The following is a 24,925-nucleotide window of genomic DNA, read 5'->3' as shown; positions in this document are numbered from 1 at the left end:
AATGATCACTGGTTCCATCCTGGCCACCCCACTGAAAATGTCCTGGCTCCGCCACTGCGAGGGAAAACAAATGTAAATGTATGTTAAGAAAGTCAATGCTGTTTTAAATTCCCATTTCTCTCTTGCCTTGTTTCCAGTCACCACTCTGCAGTCAACTTTATGAATTTGAAGTCATAATATGCTAAAAGACAAAATAAATCAGCAGGTGTTCCTGTGTGTTGTGTCAGTGAGATGCTTTACCAATCATCTTGGTAATGCGTTGCTGATCTGTGTTCCTCTTTGTGTCCAGTAGGGGAGCAGGCAGTGATCCGAGCTTTCCCAGTGTCCTCGCTGACCAAAGAGAAGAAGATCAGCATCCAGAACCAGCTTCAGCAGAACATGCATGAAGGCCTGCAGCTCCGCTCCGCGTCCTTCCAGGTAATAAATGAAACACACTGCAATCTGATGTTAGTCCCGGGTGGACACCAGTTACCCTAGATTTTAAATGGATGGGTGGACATGGTGCTCAAATGGTTACATCATCTATGGTTCTGTTTCTCAAATAATAGATACATGTTATTATATAATCTGAAGTGCAGGTTACCACACAATCAAGAGTCCATCATTTCCTCATGTGTGAATATTTATGGTTTTATCTGGATAATTTGTGTCTGTGTGGCCCAAAAAAATACATTTGAAAAACCCAACAGTCAGGTCTCTTTCCAGGAATCATGACATAGATCCTCAAAATAACCAACACAACTCGTTTTGAGCATTGCGATCACTGACTCTAAGAATCAACGAGAAAAGCAAATTTCAGCCAAGCATGTGTTTCTCTAGGATTTATATATCCTGCTGTAAAAGTTTGTACGGTTCATTCCTATCTTTTTATTAACATGAATGATGCAAGTGGCAACTCTTAACCCTTGAGATGTTTTCTACATTTCAACCCATGTTGCTTGGGCTGGACTGATACAAATTCAGTGATTTATCAAATGTTGCCTGTTTCGTTAAATAATCATTTTCATGAATACCTCTTACAGCTGATAAAGGTGGCTTTTGATGAGGAGGTGAGCTCAGAGATGGTGGAGATCTTCAGAAAGCACCTGCAGAGGATCCGCTACCCCCAGTCCATCTTCAGCTGCTTTGCTTTCGCAGCCGGACAAACAGCTCCTCAGCTCATCCTCCCAAAACAGAAAGAGAGGAACACTGGCTTCAGGTGTGTGGTGCAGCTTTACTGCAACAAGAGGATGTAGCTCTGGTTAATGTACCAAACATCACTGCGGGGTGACCCCAGCAGGGTTTCAAGCTTCATTTATAAAAGCATTCAAATTTAAAATCAACATATGAATGCTGTGTAGCTTCTTTTTTTGCAATACTATTTATTTGTGTGGTATATTTGATTGTCTGCACAGCTTTAGATAAATAATAGGCTACACATGTCATATTACTATTATATTATTTGTAGAATACGATTGCATTGTGTAAGCTTCTAGAACATATCAGCGGTTTGGGAGGGCGGGTGACTGAGCAGCATTCTGAGTAAGTTATTAATAACTTATATCATGTGCAATTGTCCACTTTCTCTTCCCCTCTCTCTTGAACACGCCCACAGAAAGAGTCACTTAGTTATAAGTCAGCATTCTCATTAATGTACGTTGACAATACTGAAGCGATTTCATAAAGAAAAATATTATTAAATATGGCAACAAACATTTAATGCTTCATTTTAAAAACATCAATAGTAGTTTTGAATGTCGCCTGAATTATAAGTGCATATAATGTCATGCCTCAGCAGTTTGTCCTCTTCTGGAAATATTGGAAAAGTTTTAATACTAATTAAAAAATGCTCACAGTAAAATATGTTGCGATATTAATAATAACTTCATTTATACAGCACTTTTTAAAACAACGTCACAAAGTGCTTTACATGGATTCAAAACCTGAAATTCCCCAAACCCGCCCAACAAAATATACAGCAATTCATCAATAGCAGCAGTAATACAAAAAAAGAAAGAAAGTAAAACTAATAATACATGGATGTCGAGTAAAACCGAGTGGTGTCATCATTAGTTAAAACCTCTCCTATATTCTGCACTCCTCACAGAACCCTGTCCAAAACCATTGTCAAAGGAGCGAAGAGGGCAGGGATGATAACCATGGGCCGCGGCAGCCAGACCACACTGAAGAAGAGCGACAGAGGCAGCAGGATGACCTGGCATGAAGACGACGACATTTCAAGTGAGAGGAAGGACACATTCATCATGGTGCGGAGCGAGATGGGAAAATAAATGTAAACCCCTATGAATATGTATGTGGGTTTCAGTATCAGACGACGGTGAGCCGCCGCCCAGCAGCACCCTGAGAGCCTCGGAGAAATCCACCATGGAGCAGCTGGTGGAGCAGTCCTGTTTCCGTGACTACCAGCGTATGGGCCTGGGCACCATCACCGCCAGCTCGTCTCGGTTCAAGTCGGGCGAGCAGTTCAGGATCACGGCCGTAAACAGACTGTACTCCCTCTGCCGCAGGTACACTGGATACTTTTTAAAGTTACATTCCTCTAACGTCAGCACTGACCACATTAGTTTCCAGGTTTTAAAGATTCAAGGCTTTATTGTCATTTGCACATTGGCTAGTGTAGATATGGCAATGAAAAACTTAAGTCACAGGCTCCTCCAACAGTGCCACATGAATATATACAGGACATAGAACAAATAAAACAGATAAAATAGTGCCAGAGATTGTTTTGAGATGTGCAAGTAAATACAAATGAAATAGTGCAAGAAGAGTCTTTATACACAGGGGTGCACATCACTTGTTTGCCCTGGTTCTCAAAGGAGCACCTGGAAATGTTGCTTGGTGCTCATCCTTAAAATGAAATAAACCGTAACTTTTGAGGGGGTCTTGACTTTATTTGCCAGACACACGGCACTGAATACACGTGCAGAGGTGAACACAGAACACACGTGCAGAGGTGAACACAGAACACACGTGCAGAGGTGAACACAGAACACACATGCAGAGGTGAACACAAGACGACATTAGCACGACCAGTAATCCTACAAGCTGTCATCATACCCTCCTGACTGTTCTCCTCACTGTCTTCCTCTCTGTCAGACATGGTAGCTGATGATGTAGGCCTACTACTTTCTCTCTGGTTGAGTCTGTGGTTAGCTGCTTGCATCCACAAATCAACAGCTAGTTTTGTGTCGAAAGTCTCTGTTTTCATCAGAGTGGATGTAATCAAATAAGTATGTGAACATAAGTTAACTAATAACCTACCATAGCCAATAACAAATGAATGTAACTTATTTTATTTGTGTTGTTCATTCATATCTTATTTTACCTTAACATTTATTTATTTATGCATTTTTTTTTATCTCTCCAGTTTTAAAGGATATTTTTGGTTACTGTCCTATAGTATGCATTGGAATGATTTCACACCTGTTTATCCCAATAATGATAAAGGAGGAAGAGAGAAGAGGAAGCTTTGTAAGCCTCAATATTTCAAAAAAGCCAGTAGGTAGGGATTCACTCCTTTACCTGGCAGACAGATGTTAGACATATGAATTGAGACAGCTCGGTTCGAATTCCTCCCAAAAACAAACGCACTGTAACTAATACAGTCATAATCCCACTCAGACGTTTAATATAAATTCAGCAAGAAGCCCCCTATTCATCTGCGTCTCTGTGTATAAACAAATGGCTTTGCAGTGTTTTATTCCTGGAAGACCATGTTTTTCCTAATATGTGTGTTTCTCTCTCTCTCTCCGTCAGTTACCCGGGGCTGTTGGTGGTTCCTCAGGCCGTGCAGGACAGCAGTTTACACAAAGTGGCGCGCTGCTACAGACACAACCGTCTGCCCGTGGTGTGTTGGAAACATCCTCGCACCAAAGCCGTGCTGCTCCGCTCGGGAGGCTTCCACGGCAAGAGTGTCGTGGGACTGTTCAAGTCGCAGAACCCCTCCTCAACAGGTGGGCTTTCACGAGTTTAGGAGGTCTTGTTTAATTGTTCTCAGTTTTTCACTTGCTTCTTAGGCTAACAGATCTCCAGGAATAACAGCAAACTAAAATTAACTAGCTTGCAATATAATCTCAACTGATTACATCAGTTATTAAGTCTGTAGACAAAGCCTATAAAACATTTCCTGTTCTAATCAAGTGTTGTGTTGTGCTTTTAGCTCCTGCCTCGTCTTCAGATTCTTCCAGCAGTCTCGAACAAGAGAAGTACCTGCAAGCCATCCTCGCCTCCATCCCTATTCACTTAAAAATGAACGGAAACAACACCCTGTCCAACCGCTCCCTCATAGGCCTCTCACCAGGTACGCTGATCCTGATGTTCATATCGTAGTTTTATTTACTGTGTGAGTACCACAGTTATATGTGCTGTTTGAAAAAATCTGTCTCTTTTTTGGAATTATTTAGATATCTCTAGATCAGGGGTAGCCAACAAGGTGCCCACGGGCACTCAGTCGCCCGCAGGGGCAACGTGAGTCGCCCGCAGGGGCAACGTGAGTCGCCCGCAGGGGCAACGTGAGTCGCCCGCAGGGGCAACGTGAGTCGCCCGCAGGGCATGTTCTAAAAATAGCTCGCCAAGCAAATCCAAAATGTATAAAATACACAAAACAAAAGAATCTACCCTATGCATAAACGAAACCTAAATCATAGCAAACTCTATCTACTCTATATCTATCTAACACCCCTCCTCCCCCCACCCCGACAATGAATATCGACCAATCACGTTCTTGCTTGATTTGCGGAACCAGCGTTGCAGTCGGGAAGAAAAGCAATGTGGCACCTCCCCACTGATTTTCATTCTGGCAGAATCTACACAACACATCAGCCGCATTGAACAGCCTATCGAGAGAGAGAGAGAGAGAGAGAGAGAGAGAGAGAGAGAGAGAGAGAGAGAGAGAGAGAGAGAGAAGAGAGGAGAGAGCATGAGAGAGAGACGAGAGAGAGATGAGAGAGAGAGAGAGAGAGAGAGAGAGATTTTATCTATTTAATATAGATAAAGTAATAAATCATTCCAATGTGTACTATAGGACAGTACAAAAAACAGTTTAAAAGGGGAATGATTAGTAAAATATGCACACATAAAAAGAAATAATGCTAACATAAGATAAGAATAAACAAGTTTAAATGATTTGTTATTGGTTGTGATAATATTCTAAAGATGATTGGAGTATTGAAAAGTATACAGCTCCCTTTCATATGAGTGTTGAGAGCTGTATCCATAAATTCATTTTGTGCTCAAAGTGCACCAGATTGATGCATTTCACTTCAACATTTTAAAAACCATCTTCCCGGGGGTGCATGCCCCCGGACCCCCCTAGAGGATGTGAGGTCCCCCCTGGAGGATGTGACGCCCACCCCCAAATAAAGCAGGTTAAAATAATTCAATTGCATACATTTTTTTTTGTAAACACTGAAAACGGGTCCCACAGACCCAAACAGCACACAAAGGTTAAAGGTAAGCATATAATAATGTTAAAATGTGCTAAATATATACACTGCAAAAAACAAAAAAAGAGGAGTAAAAGTAACCCCCGACTTCTTTTATTTTTTGAAAGTAGCCCTCATCCTAAAAAAGGTTGGTGACCCCTGCTCTAGATTGTAAACCCATTTATATCTAGGTCTTTTACAAAGTTGTACATTCCTGCACAGTTGGAGATGAAGTCTGGCTACATTTATATTATTATGATTATTATACAATTTACACTATTAGATTCAGGTAGTGGCTGCATAGATCCAAGCTATTCCAAAAACTCCAATGTTGTCAAAAAGATCTGTAATAATTTAAGGAATTCCAAAAAAAAATGTATCCAAAGAATATTGTGATTGAATCCTCATTTGTGAGCCTTTGAAAAAACAAGATTGGTGAAAGATATGCTCCTGTATGAAAAGGGCGGTCCCGCAGGAATTTAACTGCGCCATCAATTTCATTTTGCCACAATAATGACAAATCTGTTTTGGCACTAACACTACTTTAGTAAATGACTTCATTAAACAACAACAGATATGTAGGGCCATTTGAAATATCTCATAAGAGTTTTCAAAAGTAAAATAAAAACTAGATTTAAGATGTGAAACAAATGTTGATATGTAAAAGACATCATGTGTTGTATTGTTATGACTTTTGAGTGTTTAGATCTCACGTCAGTTGGACCTGAAAACAGGAAGGCCCAGGTTAAAGCAAAACATTAATGGCGCTCTTCCCACGGCCCTGATAAGCTTTCCCATTGAGCGGGATTGACACCTAAATCAAATGCAGCTCTCTATGTTAACATTGACTGCATTTTGGGCGTGAGAGAGGGCAGGAGACCTTGCTGCCCTGAGCTCAGACTCTCAGGCTGCACATATTCATCAGGACTGGATGACCTAATGCTGCGTTCATTTGGGAAGTTACCATAGTCATTCAGTCTCCAATGCTCGCTTTGATTCAATAACAAGGCAAACATAAGTGGTTACTTCCATTAGCTCACATCAGAAATAATATTTGTTGCTAACTTGGTAAAGTGGAAATGCCTTGTTCACATTATGTGGGACAGAGATATATTGAACTCCCATCACAAAATGCAGACATTAGATTTATCAAAAACAAGTAATGCATTTACAACACAGCATTGGATTGGTGGAGTCTGCAGGGAGTCAGTAAGCAGTGCCTGTGAGCCTGAACGCTGAGATCAGAGCTCCGTCGCCTGGCTGCCTGCGCTCAGACATGACCTGAATTTGCGATGCAATGGCCTCGGCTCTGGCGTGGGAAAAAACGTAGGTTGTTTGCGAGGAACAAGAGGCCACGGAGAGTTCATGTCTTCTGATAAAGACAAAAACTGCAGAGTTGCACTTTATTTGTGTTCACTCCAGCTCTGTTTTCTGCCAAAAGGCAATCCCTCTCTTCCCTTTTGTGTTTGCGCTGCTCCAAAGCTATTTTTCACCTTCTTATCTTTGTGTGTGTGTATTTTGGACTGAGAGAATGAGAGACTGTGTGGGAGAAATACTGTATCAGATATTTGGTAACATTTGGAAGGAAATGTGTACAATAAAAGGTTATGTAGGAATCACAGGGCAACCCGGAGTCACTGACCAGCACATCCATCTCCTCTGACTTCACCTCCTCCTGCCTGTATCCTGAACACACAAGACGACACACACTACAGTGTGCTGCACTGAAGCTGGTCCGGGATGCTCACTTAAATGCAAACGCATGCTTTTCACTCATTTAATCATCATGTAACTTGTGTTTAAGGCACTCAGATCAGGGGGTTTTAATAGGAAATTGTACGGCACAGTTAGGTTTGGCATGAAGACGACGACATTTCAAGTGAGAGGAAGGACACATTCATCATGGTGCGGAGCGAGATGGGGAAATAATAATAATATAATAATAATCCCCCCCCTAGCGCAACCTCTGGGTCTGACTCTCAATCATTGCTAACCTTTTAGCAGCAATAGTTTTCAATCACCTCCCTTTCTTTCTACTTTCTTGTTTAACTTGTCCTTTAGTTATTTCACGTGTTTCATCCTAAACTAACCCCCCTTTGGACAATTCTAATCTGACCCCATGGTACCTTTTAGTGTTCGCCGAAACTATTCCCCTGTAGTTGACAGGAGTAAACATTTGTCATTTTGTTTTTTATACCGTCCTGAACCCCTCCCCGAATCTGAAACTTTTTGTACCGATAGACAGGTTATGTATAAATGTAAGTTTGTTTATATATATTTACTTTCCTGTTTTGTGTGGCATTGTCTTGGCTTCAGGCAGTGACAGGAGGTCATCCCGGATGCCAAAGATGGCTCCTGTCCATTTAGACCTCCCATTCTCAAACAGCTTCACCAGAGGAGGTGAGTGTCTCCAACACGTCCTCCTCTGTCCTCCTTCTATCAGATCAGTAACAAAACATCAGAATGTAGCATCTTTAAGAACTAAGTGTTTTAACATCATATATCTCATATATTTTTTGCCGGTTTTCACTTGTTATAAGAAACAATGAAGTCTCTAAAGTACAGTTTAAACTGTGTTAAATCTATGAAAACATTTGAAATATTCTAGGATTTATTTCTGATAATAGGAACTGAGCAACATTAACCTTTCATCCTCCTGTGACCTGTGGTGTTTCTGGAAAATGGAGCATTGCTGTAAATGTAATCTCACAGAAGTTAATGAGCTGTTAGCACCACCATGACTGTGTTAGTCAGATGAATGTCAAAGGGGAACGCGTTGCTTAAACCGACTCAGCACTAAAAAAGTATGACACAGCGCTTGTTACTATTTAAAATATGTTTCATCCCCACAGCTGCAGCTACTTAGAAACAAATGGTAAATTATGAGCTAGATTTCCCTAGAAAGTTGCGCAAATGAAGACGTGATTATCTGAGATGAAGTAAGAAAAGATGTGATATTTTGAAGATCTTTATTCCAAAACATTTACTTTATGCAGCGACGACACTCCTACAATCATTCAATATTGTTCTAATTATATTAATAATGCATCTATTAACAAATTCAATCGAAGATGCAGATTATTAATACAAAGTCATCCTCTGCGATAATGTCTTCCCCTAAGGAGAGAACAAATGACATGCGAACTGAGTGTCCGATGCACCTGTTGTAGATTCAGACGTCACAGTTTTCATGTGACGTCTGTTCGTGATAGAGAGGAACAACACGCTCTGTTTTATCTCTCTCAATCATAACTATGGACAATCATATTCATGCATGAAATCACAATCATTCTCTTGATCATCAAGCATTAAACTCACGTGGACCGGTCCAGTCTTTGACCTTCAACTGAAACTCTTCATGTGCATGTTTCTGTGGTCTGAGACGGTTAACATTAACAGTGGTGATGTCCGTATGATGTTGACATGATTTATTTTTTCCATGCCCCTCTCCCTGCCTTCATCCTCCATCTCTACCTCCTGTACAAACAACCACCCAGTGCTTGAGTACAGAGATAAACTATTCACACAGTCAAACCAAAAACCTGCCAGTAAGGAGAGAATGCAGCAGCAAGGTATAGTCAAACTGTCTCCTCCCCAGCAGTCCTCTTAAATCGCCCCTTTCTTTCTAATGCATCCAAACCTCATGCTTATTCCTCGCTCTAACCTCCTCACTAACCAGGTCACTTCACAGCGCTCCAAACCCCTCACAAAGACCTTGCGAGACATTGTACTAATCATGGCTGACTTTGTGGGCACTCCTCTGGGAGCTGTGGTTTTTCGCAAACCAGAGTGCCGGCTTTAATTTGGCCTATCCATTGCTAATGTGTTGGCTGAGCCAACTGTGGTCAGTTATGAGCCGGTCCAGGATGAGGAGGAAAGGAAACTGTTTTTCATGGCAGACAAGCCATGAATCACATGAAATGGGACTACTCTGATCACGGAGATTTATAAAGACAGACTTAAGTATTCTGTAAATGGGATTCAAAGCAAAAAGGATTTAGTTTATATTACAAAATGATATGAATGTTCTGATATTTTGTGTTTTTTTAATGCCTTTTATCCAGCCTAAAAGCTAACAACAGTTATCGATCTGTTAAAAAGTGTTACCAACAATTTGGAGTTTTTACCCCCAATGATTGTGCGATTTTTGTCTGTGGGTTAAAGGCCACATTATAACTGCCCTGATTGCTGAAGTGCAACAGAAAAGGGCTGAAAGTGATTACTGTGAAAAATCATGTCCTTCCCGACAGTTATTCATGATGTCTGGAAGATATCGCCAGCTGGTTTTCAGGGAAATGTGCCTCGAGACTTGTCCTGCTAAAAAATTCCAACAACTTCTGCTTCTAATATCTCAACACCACGATTCACAGAGGCTTTGTTAGTGGACTGAAAGAATGAAGGTCTACATACACTTGTACTGCTGTGCATGTAAAACCTAGTCCGCATGTCATGCGTTCATCATTCAGTGTCAGTTTGTTTGACAGCTTGTGACAGCAGTGGCATTCCAGCAGGCCAGCTCCTGCGTGTGTGTGACTGTTGTTTGTGTGTGTGTGTGTTTGCAGGCGTGTGGGCCAGCCTGCGCTCCAGCAGCAGACTCGGCCATCACCCGCTGACCGCAGACGTTGGCGCCAGACTGGCAGGGAAGGATCTGGCGCCCCCTGCAGGGAGCAGCAGTCTGCAGGCGCAGCTCCTGAAGCAGCAAGCGGCCCTCTACGTCTTCGGAGAAAAGTCCCATTTACGGGTGAGGATGAAAGAAAAGCTGCTCTCAGGAGGCGAGGGGAAAACAACCACTAACCTCGCAGCTACAGTTACTGGGTTGCACTGGAATGCATTATATCAATGTGTCTGTAGGATTCTGACCCACGCATTTCAGGCCATGTCACCAACAACTGAACGTTATAATCTTTATAAAGAAGGATTATTGTAAATGTGTTCCTCGTTCACTTGTCTAAATGAGTTGGGGAAAAAACACCTTTCAGTAAAGTCTGATAATTAAACCAACACTTCAACATATCATCACATTTTGAGAAACATTGTATTCATTCAGGAATGTGTTTTGCACTACAGTATTGTTGTGGTAACTCTGTGTTTTCTCAGTTTAGTTTTCTTTAATTAGAACTGTTGATGTTTGTTTTTTCATAGAAAGCAGTGTTGATGCTGAGCTGCTGACTGGATTACCTTAGTTTCACATGTTGTATTTCTCTCTGTGTTCGCACAGGGCCTCAGAGTGGACTCCTCTCTGAACTGTGAGCTGGTGCCGGTGGACTTTGCCGACACGCGGCAGGTGAAAGCCTCTTTTAAAAAGCTTCTGCGAGCCTGCGCTCCCAGCGCCACCTCGTCCGACTCAGAGGACTCCTTCCTCAAAACCTTGGAGGACTCTGAATGGATCTTGCAGGTGAACAAACACACACACACACACATAACACAGTGGTTGTGTTCTATAATGATTCACACTTACAATAATACAGTGACCCCGAGACAGACTCAAACGACCCAGCAGTGCTCTTTCTGCTCCTCCTGTATATCAGATTCACACAATGAATACAAGCCATGTTCCCAAGGGAAGCAGATTCACAACAGTTGTTATCACGCTGGATATCTCATTGACCCCCAGCAGCCTTTGACGCACATTGACCATATCATATTAAAACCCACTCAGCAAGCAGCACTCAAGAAGCAATTTACCAGTCCACCAAACATAATCACATATGCACAGCGAGGATTAATTGAGTGTGTGTGTATACGTGTTCACATGCACATATGTTGATCTCCCACAGCTTCACAAGATCCTGCAGCTGGCTCTGATTCTGGTGGAGCTTCTGGACAGCGGCTCATCTGTTCTGCTCAGCCTGGAGGACGGCTGGGACATCACTACACAAGTGAGGAAAATCACAAAAATAACATTTGGGAATCAAAAAACAATTAAAACAATATCTAGTCAAGAGGACGTATGTTCAGTTTGTATATAAAATACCTGAGGGATAATACTCAAGGCACTTAGTGCAGGAAGGGAAATGTTGCATGATAAAAAAAAGTTGGTGGTGTAAATGCTGATGAGAGGAATCATTCACTCACAATGACATGCCTCCACAGCACATACATGCATGAATCAGAAGAAGGGGGTTGTTGAGTGTGTAACCACAACTTCCCTGTCCAGATGGGGGTCCTTATTACGTTTCACTCCCCTCTTTATAATCATAGCAGTTTATAAAAAACACCACAGGGAACACATGGATCAAAAGAAACACATTAAATCATTAAAAAACACACAACTGGCATCCTGAGCTGGAAGCACTCATTAAATGCCATTAAATGTATGTAATTATATCCCATCATCTTGTATATGTTTGCAAGAAGATAGTTGGTAGAACCCACACTGATTCACATATTCTCACACATTAGGCTTAAAACTTAAAACTTTTGCAGCCTTTTACCGAATGCATAACTTGCATGTGTAAGCTGTAATTTGTTAAAGATGTATTTTAGATAGTACATAGCTGACTGTTCATAAAACACTTATTACATTAGGAGTACTTTTTAATAAGGTTTCATTACTAAAAGTCATAAAAACGATCCAGGTGCAGCAGTACAACCGTTCAACAAGAGAGTATCGCAGATAAAGAGTTATTATAAACAGCTGGGTGTAAGTCAACTGTTGAGACCGTTGCCTCGTCGTCCTTCATTATCGTTATCCATAAATGTAATATACTGAGCTCGGGGAAAAAAAGTTTTACATTTAGATTGTAGGGATTCTCCAGAGAGTTGGACTGCACTCTAACAGGCAATGTTTCAATACATCCTTTCCTTTGTTCTCCTGCTCATCTTCAGCTCTTTTACTGATGATCCGATCATGCAGAGAAAGATAATGAACAGGTCTTGATGCGTCACTGAAATGAGCTGATTTAGAAAGTTGAGTTTTGGTTTAAAGCACATAAACAAAAAAGTCTGTTTCAGTCCTGATCAATTGTCGGTATCAATTTGCTGCTGCGTTCAGCATTTCATAGCATATTTGTGTTCTGAGCTCATATTTTCCATGTTGACCTGTTAAAGTCCACATGTTTGTGTTGCAAGCGCGTGTCCTTCACAATGTGTTTACGGGTTTAGAAAGCCCTGGGCTGCTGTTTAAAAGCACACTTTGTGGACCCTAATGCCAGGCACGTGTTCCGCCCGGAGCATCTCTCTCCACGGGCCACCGGCTCCATCACGCCAGGCCCGATCAGCCGCACAGCCAAATGGGCTCCACATGTTCTGTGTCTCCTGCCTCCTGCGTACACCGCGCAGAGACACCCAGCAGACAGGAAGCAGAACTGTCTTGACTTTCTGTTTTTCCGTCTGTCTCTCTCATATCCTCTCTCCTCTTTCGTGCCTTGTTTCTTTCTTAAATCCACTGTAGTCTCTCAAATATTCTGAGGGGTTTATTTCATTATATAGCTGGGGTTTGCGGGGGGCTTTCTCTACCACTCAGTCCTGGATGTCCTTTTAAAGCTCACGGGGAAGCCATTAACTGTTCTCCCCGCTCATTCCTCACGTCAGGGCTCATTAGATGTGTTGCCGGAGACGCGGGCAGGATAGCAGCCAAGCATTCTGCATGTGCAGACAAGTGGTGCTCAACTGGTGTTCTGTGGAGCGAGCTCCAGTCTGCTGCACTGTTATATAATGTAATTGATAGCAGATGATCAGTTTGACGTTGTGTTGTCAGAAGATGTCATCAGCCAGATTAGTTTGTTAAATGGTAGATGGACTGTACTTATATAGCGCTTTATCCAGTCTTTATGACCCCTCAAAGCGCTTTACGTACTACATGTCATTCACCCATTCATACAGAGCAGTACCACTTGCTCTAGGACCTAACATTCACACATGCCATCGGGAGCAACTCAGGGTTTAGTATCTTGCCCAAGGACACATCGACATGTCGGCTGCACGGGCTGGGATCGAACCCACAACCTTCTGGTTGAAAGACGACCGCACTCCCTCGCAGCCACAGTCGCCGCCTTTCGTCTGTTCTCTCTATTCAATGTTGATTTGTCACAATTTAAACTTTTCTGTTGTTTAGTTTTTTATAGAAGGCTATAAAGGACCAAACACACCACAGTCGACTCTAGGGGAAACATATTTGACCCGTATCTTCTGACTCTCACCTTTCTCTCTGCCTCTCTGCAGGTGGTGTCTTTGGTGCAGCTGCTGAGCGACCCTTTCTACCGGACACTGGAGGGTTTCCAGGTGCTGCTGGAGAAAGAGTGGCTGTCTTTCGGCCACAAGTTCAGCCAGCGGAGCAACCTGAGTCCCAGCAGCCAGGGCGGGGGCTTCACACCCGTCTTCCTGCAGTTCCTGGACTGTGTGCACCAGGTGAGGTTCACAGTCATTTCAACAGGTTCTCTCAAGCATCTCCTGAACCCTGTTTGAGACCTCTCTCCACTCCTCATGACTTAACACCATTCATACCGTCTTCATGAGCTCATCACATTCCTGAAAAGCGTACAGGCCAGAGGTCGTGGAAAGCGAGAAATTCAGCTGTCATTATCTATACATTTGGTTTAGTTTTGCCCTTTGCATTCCCAACACTGGAAGTGTAATTTCAACACTGCGTTGCACCAGGGGGGGCCGTCCAGGGGGGTGCTGCAGCCCAGATGGGGGCTGCAGCCCAGATGGTCTGTGAACCCAGTGTTCAGCGCAGAGCTGTCTGCACTCGCGTGTTTCAGCATCCCCTCACATTTCAGTGCGTGTTTCGGAGTGCAGTTTTGGGGATTGAGAGTCTCTAGGAAGGTTTGGATAGGTTTCAGGATTTCAGGGGTGGGGGTTAAGAATGAAGCTCATGCAGCTGAGAGGGCTGTGTCCGCTCTGAAATGCTAACTGGTGATTTTTTTGTGTGTCTCCTGGGGTCCCACTCCCATACACTTACATCAACACATAGTTTCTGCATTTGTCTTTTGAAACCGTAGGCCTGGCAGTTAGGGCAGTTTGGCGGGGGGCCGGGGGTCTAGAGAGCTGTAAACAAGGAGGAGAGGGGATTCGGACGAGGGCTGAAAATAGAAGTGCCTCATCTCCAAAACAGCTGTTGTTTTTACCAGCAGACCCAGGTGGCTTCAAATATTCAGCATCTCTCTCTCATTGGCCGCCTCGCAGCGCTGCATGGGAACAATGGAGCTGCAGTCCCTCTGTCTGGACTGTGTCTGGCGGTGATGATATCACTGACCTTTGCCCCCCCCCCCCCCCCCCCCCGAGGACAGGAGACCTTCTTTCCTGTTTCTAATTGGTCACTTGTGCAACGCAGGGATGTGAAGCTGCGAAATGAGGACATGATACAGCTGTCACACACACACACACACACACACGCACACACACGCACGCACACACACACTGACCTTCCCTCTCTGTCTCCTATGTCTAATCTCTGTTCTTATTTTCATGTCTTTGCAGATTTTGGAGCAACATCCTCTGGAGTTTGAGTTTAATCAGTATTATCTGAAGTTCCTGGCCTATCATCACATCTCTAACCGCTTCAAGAACTTCCTGTTGGACTCAGACTATGAGCGGCTGGAACATGGTCAGTGTCCTTTACGATTGAAACCAGGGGAATGTGTTTTTTATTTTATTATCTTCTTATGGTCTAAGGACATTTTGCATAACAATTCCCTGTATGTTACTGTCATATAACCTGGTACATTCTAATAATGATGATTCCCTTAAAATTAATACAATGAAATGTCCTTGTTATAAACAAAATAAATATCTACAATAGATCCCCAAACTAAATACTAAACATTCATTCCTTTCATTTTGGATGCACAATATCCAGACTAGTGGGTTGAATACAATTGCCAAAAACCAACTTTTGCTAAAATATTATATGAAAATACTCACCAAGGCAGTTGCAATGACTCTTATCTACCCTCAATATCCCTATCATGTTATTAATAAACACTTAATAACCTCTTAAATCATTTCCGGTTCTTTGCCTCCCTCCCCAAACACCAACCACAAAAATACTGTAATTAATTGGCCCCAGAAAATTAAACCAAATGCACGAAAATTCAAATGAAAACATATCCATATATTTGATCGTGACAATAATATTATCCATAGATATATCGCCCAAAATAATTGTGTAGTAAAAAATTAAGATATTTTGACAGCCTTATACTCGCCAAATATCTTCTATAATATGTAATATAACTAGTTTATGGGGTGAGATGTTGGGGTTAAATGTGTGCTTGAAGATGACATGTGTGTAAATCTCTCATGATGATCGTAGCCCGCCAAAATGTCCCCTCATATCCTGTAATATAACACATCTGTTGAATTACCACTTTTATGACCTGAGTGTTGCATCAGCCAAAACGATCTGAGATGAAATGGCCCCTGTGCTCAGCAGCTTCTCCTCTGTGTTTCAGGCACGTTGTTCGACGATAAAGGCGACAAACAGGCCCGGAGAGGCGTCTGTATCTGGGAGTGCGTCAACAGGATGCACCGGAGGAGTCCCATCTTCTTCAACTACCTGTACAGCCCGTCAGAGAGCGACGTGAGTCTTCTGCCCCACCCCCTCTGTCCTTTAAGAGAGCTCCCTCTGTGTCTCACAATGACAGTTAATACCTATGTAGTGGTACATTGTAGGGATGCCAGTGATTATTCGATTATTCAAATATTCGTTACAGTCTCCATAATCGAATATTATTTTTAAAAATCGACTTTATTTATATATATTTTTATTATTATTTATGTTTTTTTTTGTTTTTTTCTGGTTTAGTTTCAACCAAAATATAGACTAATGCTAATAATAGTAATAGTATTAATAATTGTAAATGGTCATTGGTCACACCACCAGTTTGTTTTACTGTAAACTTGGTGGAAGCCTGCGTGCAGAGCAGACTGCTGCTGCAGCACGCTACACACCGACCCCCCCCCCCCCCCTCTCCCTCACACGTGCGACTAAAGATGAACAAAGCGGCAGGTAAAAAGAGTTCCTCCTCGTGGAACTACTTCGAACTTACAAGTCCAAAGGAAGTTAAATGCAAGCTCTGCGAAAAGACGTTGGTCTATCACAGCTCAACCTCAATGCGTTTTGAGTGCATCCATTTGAAGATGCGCGATGCGCGCACAATTTATTTATTGCAATGCTGCTATTATTAATAATACAGGCTACAGCTACGGTCGAATAATCGATTATTATTCGCCAGGGCTGCCGAATAATCGATTTTGATCATGGTCAGTTTCTGGCAACCCTAGTACATTGATATTTGACTTGTGCACTTATTCCATCTACTTGATTTGAGACAGAGGAGCATTCTTAAAGGTCTTCTATTATACTATTGTTAGGCATATATTATAGGTCTCAGATATATAAACATGTATATGAAGTGATTTGCTCCAAATACCAAACGGATCACCCATTGCCATGCCTCATTGCCCTCTATTTCAGCCCTGTTAGAGAAGCGCTGAATCCGGGTCCGTAGCTTTAAAAAAATAAAATAATATAAAACATTTCCGATATTACGTAATATCGGCAAATATGGATCGGCTCCGTTGTACCCCCGTTTTTAGAGATGTGGGTAAGGGGGAAAGAGAGAGGGTTGTATTTTTGGAAACTTTGTGAGACACAACGGGGACATATATTTATGTATAAAAGACATCAAAAAGTGCATTTTGCATGATAGGAGACCTTTAAGATAAGTGTTTCAAAAGAGTCATTTATATTTCATGGTTAATAAAGAATCCAAATCACATTACCCAAGATGAATGAAAGAAATGTCTCAGGAGATCAAGTTTCTTCTCTGGTGTCACATTTAGTTAATTCTGGTGACTTGGGAATGCCGTGTTCTTCCTGACAGAAATGTCCTCTTCATTATGTCAGCCCAACATACTTTAGATTCTCATTCATCCTTTTCTGATCCGTAGGTGATCCTGAAGCCCTCGATAGGCATCCCCAGCCTGAACAAATGGGACTTCTTCACGGACGAGACCCTCTCCACCGGGCCGTGTTACGACTGGAGGATGATGGCTGGGAGCTCGGACTGCTCCGAGGAGGTGCACACGCTCTCCAACAGCAAGAGGAGGATCGTGTGGCCGTGCTACAGCAGCGTGACGCGCGCCCAGCCCGACGCCATCACCAAACTCCTCGCTGTAAGAATCGCTACCAAACTTTGGTCTTAAGTTTTATCTTTTTCGTTCTTGTATTCAACATTTGTCGTCTCGCTCGGCCGTTGTTGGTGCTGCAGGATGTTGGGAGGCTGGAGGGAGAGCTGAACCAGTCCTCTGAGAAATGGCAGACAACTCTGGAGAGAGTGCGCATCAGTATTCAGGAAGACCTCGCACAGGAAGGAAATGTACGTATTAGTTTTACTTACATGAGCAATGTACGCTAGAGGGGGTAGGACCAGAAACGTTTTGAAGCTTCTTCGTGCCCCTTTTGAACATGACAGAAACTATTTGAGAATTACTTTTTTTATACCTTGAACGTTTCTTTTATTTTTTTTATTTTGCTTCTCTTTGTTATAATTATTATTATTATTATTACACACGTATGCGTGAAACTTGACCTCTGCATTTAACCCATCCTAGTTTTAGGAGCAGTATTTTGTGTTTTGTTTCTAACCTGTTCAATAAATGGACTTAAATGCCTTTATCTGAATGTCTTTCATTTTTGTAAAGCACCTTGAATTGCCTGGTGCTAAAAGGTGCTATATAAATAAACTTGCCTTGCCTAATAATAAATGATGATTCAAAAGCTCAACAGTCATATACTTCACATGAATGAACGGTTCTTCTCCCTCTCATGCTGTGTTATCTGGTATGTTTGCAGCTCCGTAAACAGTCCATGGTTTCCATCTCCGGCCTCATTCCCACGTCCAGCATGCAGGCGTTCCAGCGGCGCTCCATGCTGCACCTGCCAGACAGCGGACTGGGCGAAGACCGCAGCACCGCCGCAGCCAATGGGATCAACCGCCGCGCCGCTACACTTTACAACCAGTTCACCCCCAAGAGCGAGGAGAACAGGTGGGTCGTGAACTTCCTGAGTCCTGGAACAAATAAGAAGCCAACATTTGATTCCCTTAAAACTGCTGTCCAGGGGCCTGTCCGGATTTAGATGATGCGTCAGCGCTGTGCTGTGTGTGCGTGTCATGTTTGTGAGGATTGACTGTACTCTGTTAAACTCGTGGTGTGTAATTTAACAATTACCGAGAGGTTAAAGTACATGCTCTTGGCTCAAATATCTGGACATTTTCCCGTGTTGGCTAACAAAGGATAAAATCTCTCTCTCTGTAAATAATGTTAGCGCTCTTAAAGTATCAAATAGTGTTTGATGGGCCAAAAGCTTTCACAGACGAAGTGAAACACCTGAACCAGTGTCATAATATCCATAAATGTCATAACCCTCAAAATGATTCCTAATACCTGTAAAATACTAAATCAGGTTAACTTCTCAGTCATACAGCTACTGTATGAAGGATGCTGATAACTTCCACACTTTTGTGTTGAAGCTTTATACAGGTTGTTAATAAAACATATTAAAGGATTTCACAGCTAAAATGAGAGAAGATGTGACTTATGGATGTTATCATGAGTAATAACTACCCACCGCCGGCCTCTTTGCACAACAGGAACGTAATGTACAGTGCAGGAGAGGTTCGGGAAATGTGGAGCACACGATCGTCAAGCGTTGTCAGGGGTCGTATTGTTTTTTAACAGCAAAATTCAACCTCTCCTAATCAAAGACTTCCAGACTCTCTTAGCCTTCATCATCATATCTACACTTTTTGCACTAAATTAACTATAAAATAAGGTTAACAGCTGTTCAATAATCAATTAAATGGTACGTTTTGATTATGGAGCTTTTCGGGCATTCCTGTGGAGGTTGGGGACATTGAACCAGAGTGGTCGGTGTTCAAAGCCTCTATTGCCGAAGCCGTGGTGGGGAGCTGTGGTCTCAAGGTCCTAGGTGCCTCAAGGGGCGGTAACCCTCGAACCTCCTGGTGGACACCGGTGGTCAGGGAAGCCGTCCGACTGAAGAAGGAGGCCTTCAGGGATTTGTTATCCCGGGGGACTCCTGAGGCAGTTGCAAGGTACCGACAGGCCCGAAGGGCAGCAGCCTCATCCGTGGCCGAGGCAAAGCAGCGGGTGTGGGAGAAGTTCGGAGAAGACATGGAGAAGGACTTTCGGGCGGCACCAAAGTTGTTCTGGAAAACTGTCCGACACCTCAGGAGGGGGAAGCAGGGAACCATCCAAGCTGTGTACAGTAAGGATGGGACGTTGTTGACCTCAACTGATGGAGTGTTGGGGCGTTGGAAGGAACACTTTGAGGAACTCCTGAACCCGACAACTCCGCCCTCTATGTTAGAGGCAGAGCTGGAGTATGACGGGGGATCAACACCAATCTCCCGGTGGGAGGTCACTGAGGTCGTTAAACAACTCCACAGTGGCAAAGCCCCGGGGGTGGATGAGATCCGCCCGGAAATGCTGAAGGCTCTGGGTGTTGAGGGACTGTCATGGTTGACACGTCTCATCAACGTTGCGTGGAAGTCGGAAACAGTGCCGAAGGAGTGGCAGACCGGGGTGGTGGTCCCCCTTTTCAAAAAGGGGGATCAGAGGGTGTGTGCCAATTACAGAGGCATCACACTACTCAGCCTCCCCGGGAAAGTTTACTCCAAGGTACTTGAAAGGAGGGTCAGGCCGATTGTCGAACCTCAGATTGAGGAGGAACAATGCGGATTCCGTCCTGGTCGTGGAACGACGGATCAGCTTTTTACTCTCGCAAGGATCCTGGAGGGGGCCTGGGAGTACGCTTATCCGGTCTACATGTGTTTTGTAGACTTGGAGAAGGCGTATGACCGGGTTCCCAGGGAGTTACTGTGGGAGGTGCTGCGGGAGTATGGGGTGAGGGGGTCTCTACTCAGGGCCATCCAATCTCTGTACTCCCAAAGCGAGAGCTGTGTCCGGGTCCTCGGCAGTAAGTCGGACCCATTTCCGGTGAGGGTTGGCCTCCGCCAGGGCTGCGCTTTGTCACCAATCCTGTTTGTAATATACATGGATCGGATTTCGAGGCGTAGTCGTGGGGGGGGGGGTCTGCAGTTCGGTGGAGTAAGGATTGCACCACTGCTTTTTGCAGATGATGTGGTTCTGATGGCTTCATCGGTCTGCGACCTTCAGCACTCACTGGATCGGTTCGCAACCGAGTGTGAAGCGGCTGGGATGAGGATCAGCACCTCCAAATCTGAGGCCATGGTTCTCAGCAGGAAACCGATGGACTGTCCACTCCAAGTAGGGAATGAGTCCTTACCCCAAGTGAAGGAGTTCAAGTATCTCGGGGTCTTGTTCTCGAGTGAGGGAACAATGGAGCGTGAGATGGGCCGGAGAATCGGAGCAGCGGGAGCGGTATTGCAGTCGCTTTACCGCACCGTTGTGACGAAAAGGGAGCTGAGTCAGAAGGCAAAGCTCTCTGTCTACCGGGCCATTTTCGTTCCTACCCTCACCTATGGTCATGAAGGATGGGTCATGACCGAAAGAACGAGATCGCGGATACAAGCGGCCGAGATGGGTTTCCTCCGCCGGGTGGCTGGTGTCTCCCTTAGAGATAAGGTGAGAAGTTCGGTCATCAGGGAGGGACTCGGAGTTGAGCCGCTCCTCCTTCGCGTCGAAAGAAGCCAGTTGAGGTGGTTCGGGCACCTAGTTAGGATGCCACCTGGGCGCCTCCCTAGGGAGGTGTTCCAGGCACGTCCAGCTGGGAAGAGACCAAGGGGTAGACCTAGGACCAGGTGGAGGGATTATATCTCTTCGCTGGCCTGGGAGCGCCTTGGGATCCCCCAGTCAGAGCTGGTTGATGTCGCCAGGGAAAAGAAAGTTTGGGGCTCTCTGCTGGAACTGCTACCCCCGCGACCCGACCACGGATAAGCGGGAGAAGATGGATGGATGGATGGATGGTTTTGATTATGATAACTAAACTCATTAACATGGGATCAACTTATCTATATCATTTGTTTCCATCTTTAATGGTGTCATAGAAACAGACAGCCTTTAAATCGTTTAAAAATATATACTTTTAGTGTTTCAGCAACTACTTCAGTTCTCCTTGCACACTAATGACAACAAACATATATGCAAGAGGATCATTTCATCTCAAATATATTTGGTATACGTAACATCAGTGATTGTGTAGATTATGTTAAAGATCAAGCTTTTCTCAAGGAATATCTTTAAATTCAAGCATATCCATAACCTTCTAATCATAATCATTCAAATCAACCATATTTCAAGCCCTGGAGATGTGACCTCCTGTGCTCTGCGTCCCATGTGCTCTGCAGGTCGTACGAGGGGATCCTGTACAAACGTGGAGCGCTGCTGAAAGGCTGGAAACCTCGCTGGTTTGTATTGGACATTACGAAGCACCAGGTGAGCCGATCTGCAACACATTCATGTTTCAGAAGCTGTAAAGCCTCACCTGAGTGTCGGCTGCAGGCTAACACTCCCCTCTCCACAGATGAGGTACTACGACACCGGGGAGGACACGAACTGCAGAGGCCACATCGACCTGGCCGAGGTGGAGTCTGTGATCATCGCTGCTCCCACTATAGGAGCTCCCAAACACATCAGTGAAAAGGCTTTCTTTGACGTGAGTTCATGTTAACACAGATATTCACTGAGCGTTAGTTTCTCGGCAGTCACATTTCCTATATCGTTAAGCGCTGTTTTGATCATGTATTCTGTGTTTTACAAGTATTTTGAAAACACGTTTGCTACATATTATACATGGGGTGACCTATATCTGTGGCTTTAAGTTACTGTATGCAGTGAACACCATCTTATGGACATTCTGTTGGCCGGCAAGTGATCAACAACTGACTGTTTGCTAATTGGCTAAAAACAAGCCTTACAGAGTCTGTTTCAGGACGCCTTTTTTGCTGTTCTAAAAAGTGACAGTCATGGAAAAGCTTAGTGTCCTATTAAACCCGAGCTTCAGCTGATTACTTCCATACATGTTCGGATCCACAAAACCACCCACAACACGGGTCCTTCAAAGTTTGTAAATGTAGGGTTTAGAAATTGAAGTTTGTTAGGTCATTGAAAGTGCCTGAATGTATCTCGTATGGCATACTACAGTATCACTTTTTTACTACATCATTTTTCAACTATGACATTGTTATGACTTACATCCTTATGGCATACTTTACTATAACTTTATGTGACTTGTTTTTATAGACTACTATTCTATCTATACTTTTTATGACATGACTATGTTTTGCCACATATTTGTATGTCCTTTAAAAACCTATACTAAGGCATACACTCTACGATAGTTGAACTTTTTATGACTTTTTTAGGACACACCATAATATGACATTTTGATAACATTCAGTCCTTAGATTTGATGTTTAAAATGTTCCGGTGCATCCTGACTAAAGTAAGGCACATTATGAGATGCAAAGAATTTCTGTTTTTGTTATCTTTGCCGCCATCTTGCTTGAAAAGTAGCCTTTGTAGCAGAAGAGTAACCGTCGCTTCACAAACTGTGGAAGAGAGGTAAAACATAATGCGAGTGACATTAGAGATGAACCTCTGTTTTATTTTGTTACACATTAAAGTCTGTCCCTTCTGTTCTGCATCTAACCCTTGTTGTCTGATACCTGTTCAGCTGAAGACCAGCAAGCGTGTCTACAACTTCTGCGCCTCTGACGCTCCGAGCGCTCAGCTGTGGATGGACAAGATCCAGAACTGCATCTCTGACGCCTGAGCAGTGACGACGTTCACATCAGGAACACAAGAGGTGGCGGAGAGCAGAGCCGTGACAACCGCTCCACTCAGCTCTTAGATGTTTTTAATTCGGACCACGGTGAACTAAGTGCCTGGTAGTGGAGGATGAAAACTGCCTGTCACTTCTCAGCTGGTCGTCAAACACTCTCGTCTGCTCCCTCCTCCGCGTCGCCAACAGGGACGAAGTGAAGATAAGCTCGTGTTTTAGGGGTCTGCACTACAAAGGACATGATATCCTACTTAAGCTGTAAATAGATCAAAGCAATATCACTGGCCATTCAAACTGTGGGTTCAATTTTAGACTTTAAAAAATGTAGAGAATAGCCTATAAAGTGATTTCTATCGGATATTTTACTACCATGAAAAGGTTATTGCTGCTTAAAGAGACGTATGAACCGCCAAAAACTCAGAAATCTTAAATGCACAACATGAAAAAGCAATTTGTTTGCACTTAGCTCTTAAGTATGCACTCCTTATCAAATATAGATTTTCTAACGGATGCAGACAGCGAGGCTAAAGGCATTACTTTACAATGTACATACGTTTCCTCAAGACAGATAAGATAAAAAGAATTTGCACAGTGAGTTCAAAAAGAGTTACCTGACATTTTTCTATTTAAATACGTGACGTTTTCTCTATTTTGTTGAATGTTTTATTGACTTTTGCATAACACGTGTCTCATGTCGTGTAAATTATTATTTTGTATTAAAAGTGTAACTGTGTTCGTGTTGTGGTTCCATGTTGTTTTGTAAATACGTGTGACATTTCATTTTATATACTGTATGATGTTCTGAACATAAGTATACTTTTCTAACCTTAATTCTAATGTGACCAACAGTCTTTTTTAATGTGTCTTTACAAATACCTGAGTGGCCTGTTCCCTTTTTGTGATGAATCATTGTTCTGAAAATCTTTCTTTTGTTGTCGTACAAATTGTCCAGGCAGGCCATGTGTCTTTTAAGGGCTTTTAAATAAGTAATTAAATACATCATTAAGGTCATTGTGGTTTTCAGAGATCCTTGTCTTGTTCGTCCTGTTTGTGCAACCAATTCTAAAGTTTTAGTCAAAAAGAAAAATAAATCACACATGAAAATACTCAAAGATGTTAAAGGCTTTTTTTGTTACTGTATCTTTGTACCAGGTTTTGTGGTGATACTAATTTTTTGGAAATAAACAAAACATACTTGAAAAATAAAATACCTGTTGTTTGTGTTCTTGTTTGGATGAGCGAATATCAAAGACTTTGTTTATGTTCAAAAGTACAAATCAGTTTGGAGTACAAGTCCTGCATTTAAGGTTCATGGAAGTGGCAGTACAAAAGATTAGTAAATTATTTAAAATAAAGGAATTATGATTAAGTACTTAATAAAAGTGATGATCATTTAAATATGATGTCATATAATTACTGATGCACTAAATTAACCATACTGCTCTTGTTGCTTTGTGTGTTTTGTCCAATTCACAATAAATCAACTGAACCAGTTTCTTACATCACACCTTACACTTTTCTTTTTAGAAATATTCTATTTATGTTTTTCCTTTCAGGCATTTATTGATCTCCGGTAGTCAACAAAGGAAAATCTAAAAGAGACTCTCGGAAGTTGCTAGAGTTATTTAATTAATCGCAGTAAAATAAAAGTCTACTTTCAAAATTAAGTTGTAGTTATGCAGTAATCTTGCTGTGGATTAAATGCATTATGTATAAACCACAATTAAAATGAGATCAAGAACCAAGAGTGAAAATGTATCATTGACAAGTA

General features: G+C 42.8%; 1 protein-coding gene across 4 annotated transcripts in view; it reads left to right on the top strand.

Moving 5' to 3' along the window:
• The window catches only part of sbf2 (SET binding factor 2), a 96,201-nt gene extending 71,839 nt beyond the window's left edge, over nt 1–24,362 (top strand). The window contains exons 23-42 of one of the 4 annotated variants that reach the window (XM_034111157.2): nt 293–417; nt 1,023–1,198; nt 2,087–2,220; nt 2,306–2,507; nt 3,757–3,953; nt 4,160–4,300; nt 7,740–7,823; nt 8,921–8,995; nt 9,986–10,164; nt 10,642–10,818; nt 11,201–11,302; nt 13,587–13,772; nt 14,844–14,970; nt 15,818–15,945; nt 17,319–17,543; nt 17,639–17,746; nt 18,223–18,416; nt 21,719–21,806; nt 21,895–22,026; nt 23,047–24,362. In XM_034111157.2, the coding sequence (XP_033967048.1) occupies nt 293–417; nt 1,023–1,198; nt 2,087–2,220; nt 2,306–2,507; nt 3,757–3,953; nt 4,160–4,300; nt 7,740–7,823; nt 8,921–8,995; nt 9,986–10,164; nt 10,642–10,818; nt 11,201–11,302; nt 13,587–13,772; nt 14,844–14,970; nt 15,818–15,945; nt 17,319–17,543; nt 17,639–17,746; nt 18,223–18,416; nt 21,719–21,806; nt 21,895–22,026; nt 23,047–23,145 (2,879 nt within the window). In that variant the 3' untranslated portion in view covers nt 23,146–24,362. Of the gene's footprint in view, nt 1–289; nt 418–1,022; nt 1,199–2,086; nt 2,221–2,305; nt 2,508–3,756; nt 3,954–4,159; nt 4,301–7,739; nt 7,824–8,920; nt 8,996–9,985; nt 10,165–10,641; nt 10,819–11,200; nt 11,303–13,586; nt 13,773–14,843; nt 14,971–15,817; nt 15,946–17,318; nt 17,544–17,638; nt 17,747–18,222; nt 18,417–21,718; nt 21,807–21,894; nt 22,027–23,046 lie in introns of all 4 variants that reach the window. The other 3 variants (XM_034111148.2, XM_034111165.2, XM_034111174.2) reach the window with 3 other exon arrangements.
• The last annotated feature ends 563 nt before the right edge of the window (nt 24,363–24,925 follow it).

Source organism: Pseudochaenichthys georgianus, chromosome 3, assembly GCF_902827115.2.
Source record: "Pseudochaenichthys georgianus chromosome 3, fPseGeo1.2, whole genome shotgun sequence".
In the NCBI taxonomy this organism is placed as follows: domain Eukaryota; kingdom Metazoa; phylum Chordata; class Actinopteri; order Perciformes; family Channichthyidae; genus Pseudochaenichthys; species Pseudochaenichthys georgianus.
Note: the sequence above shows the minus strand (reverse complement) of the source record. Positions and strands in the feature narration are given on the sequence as shown.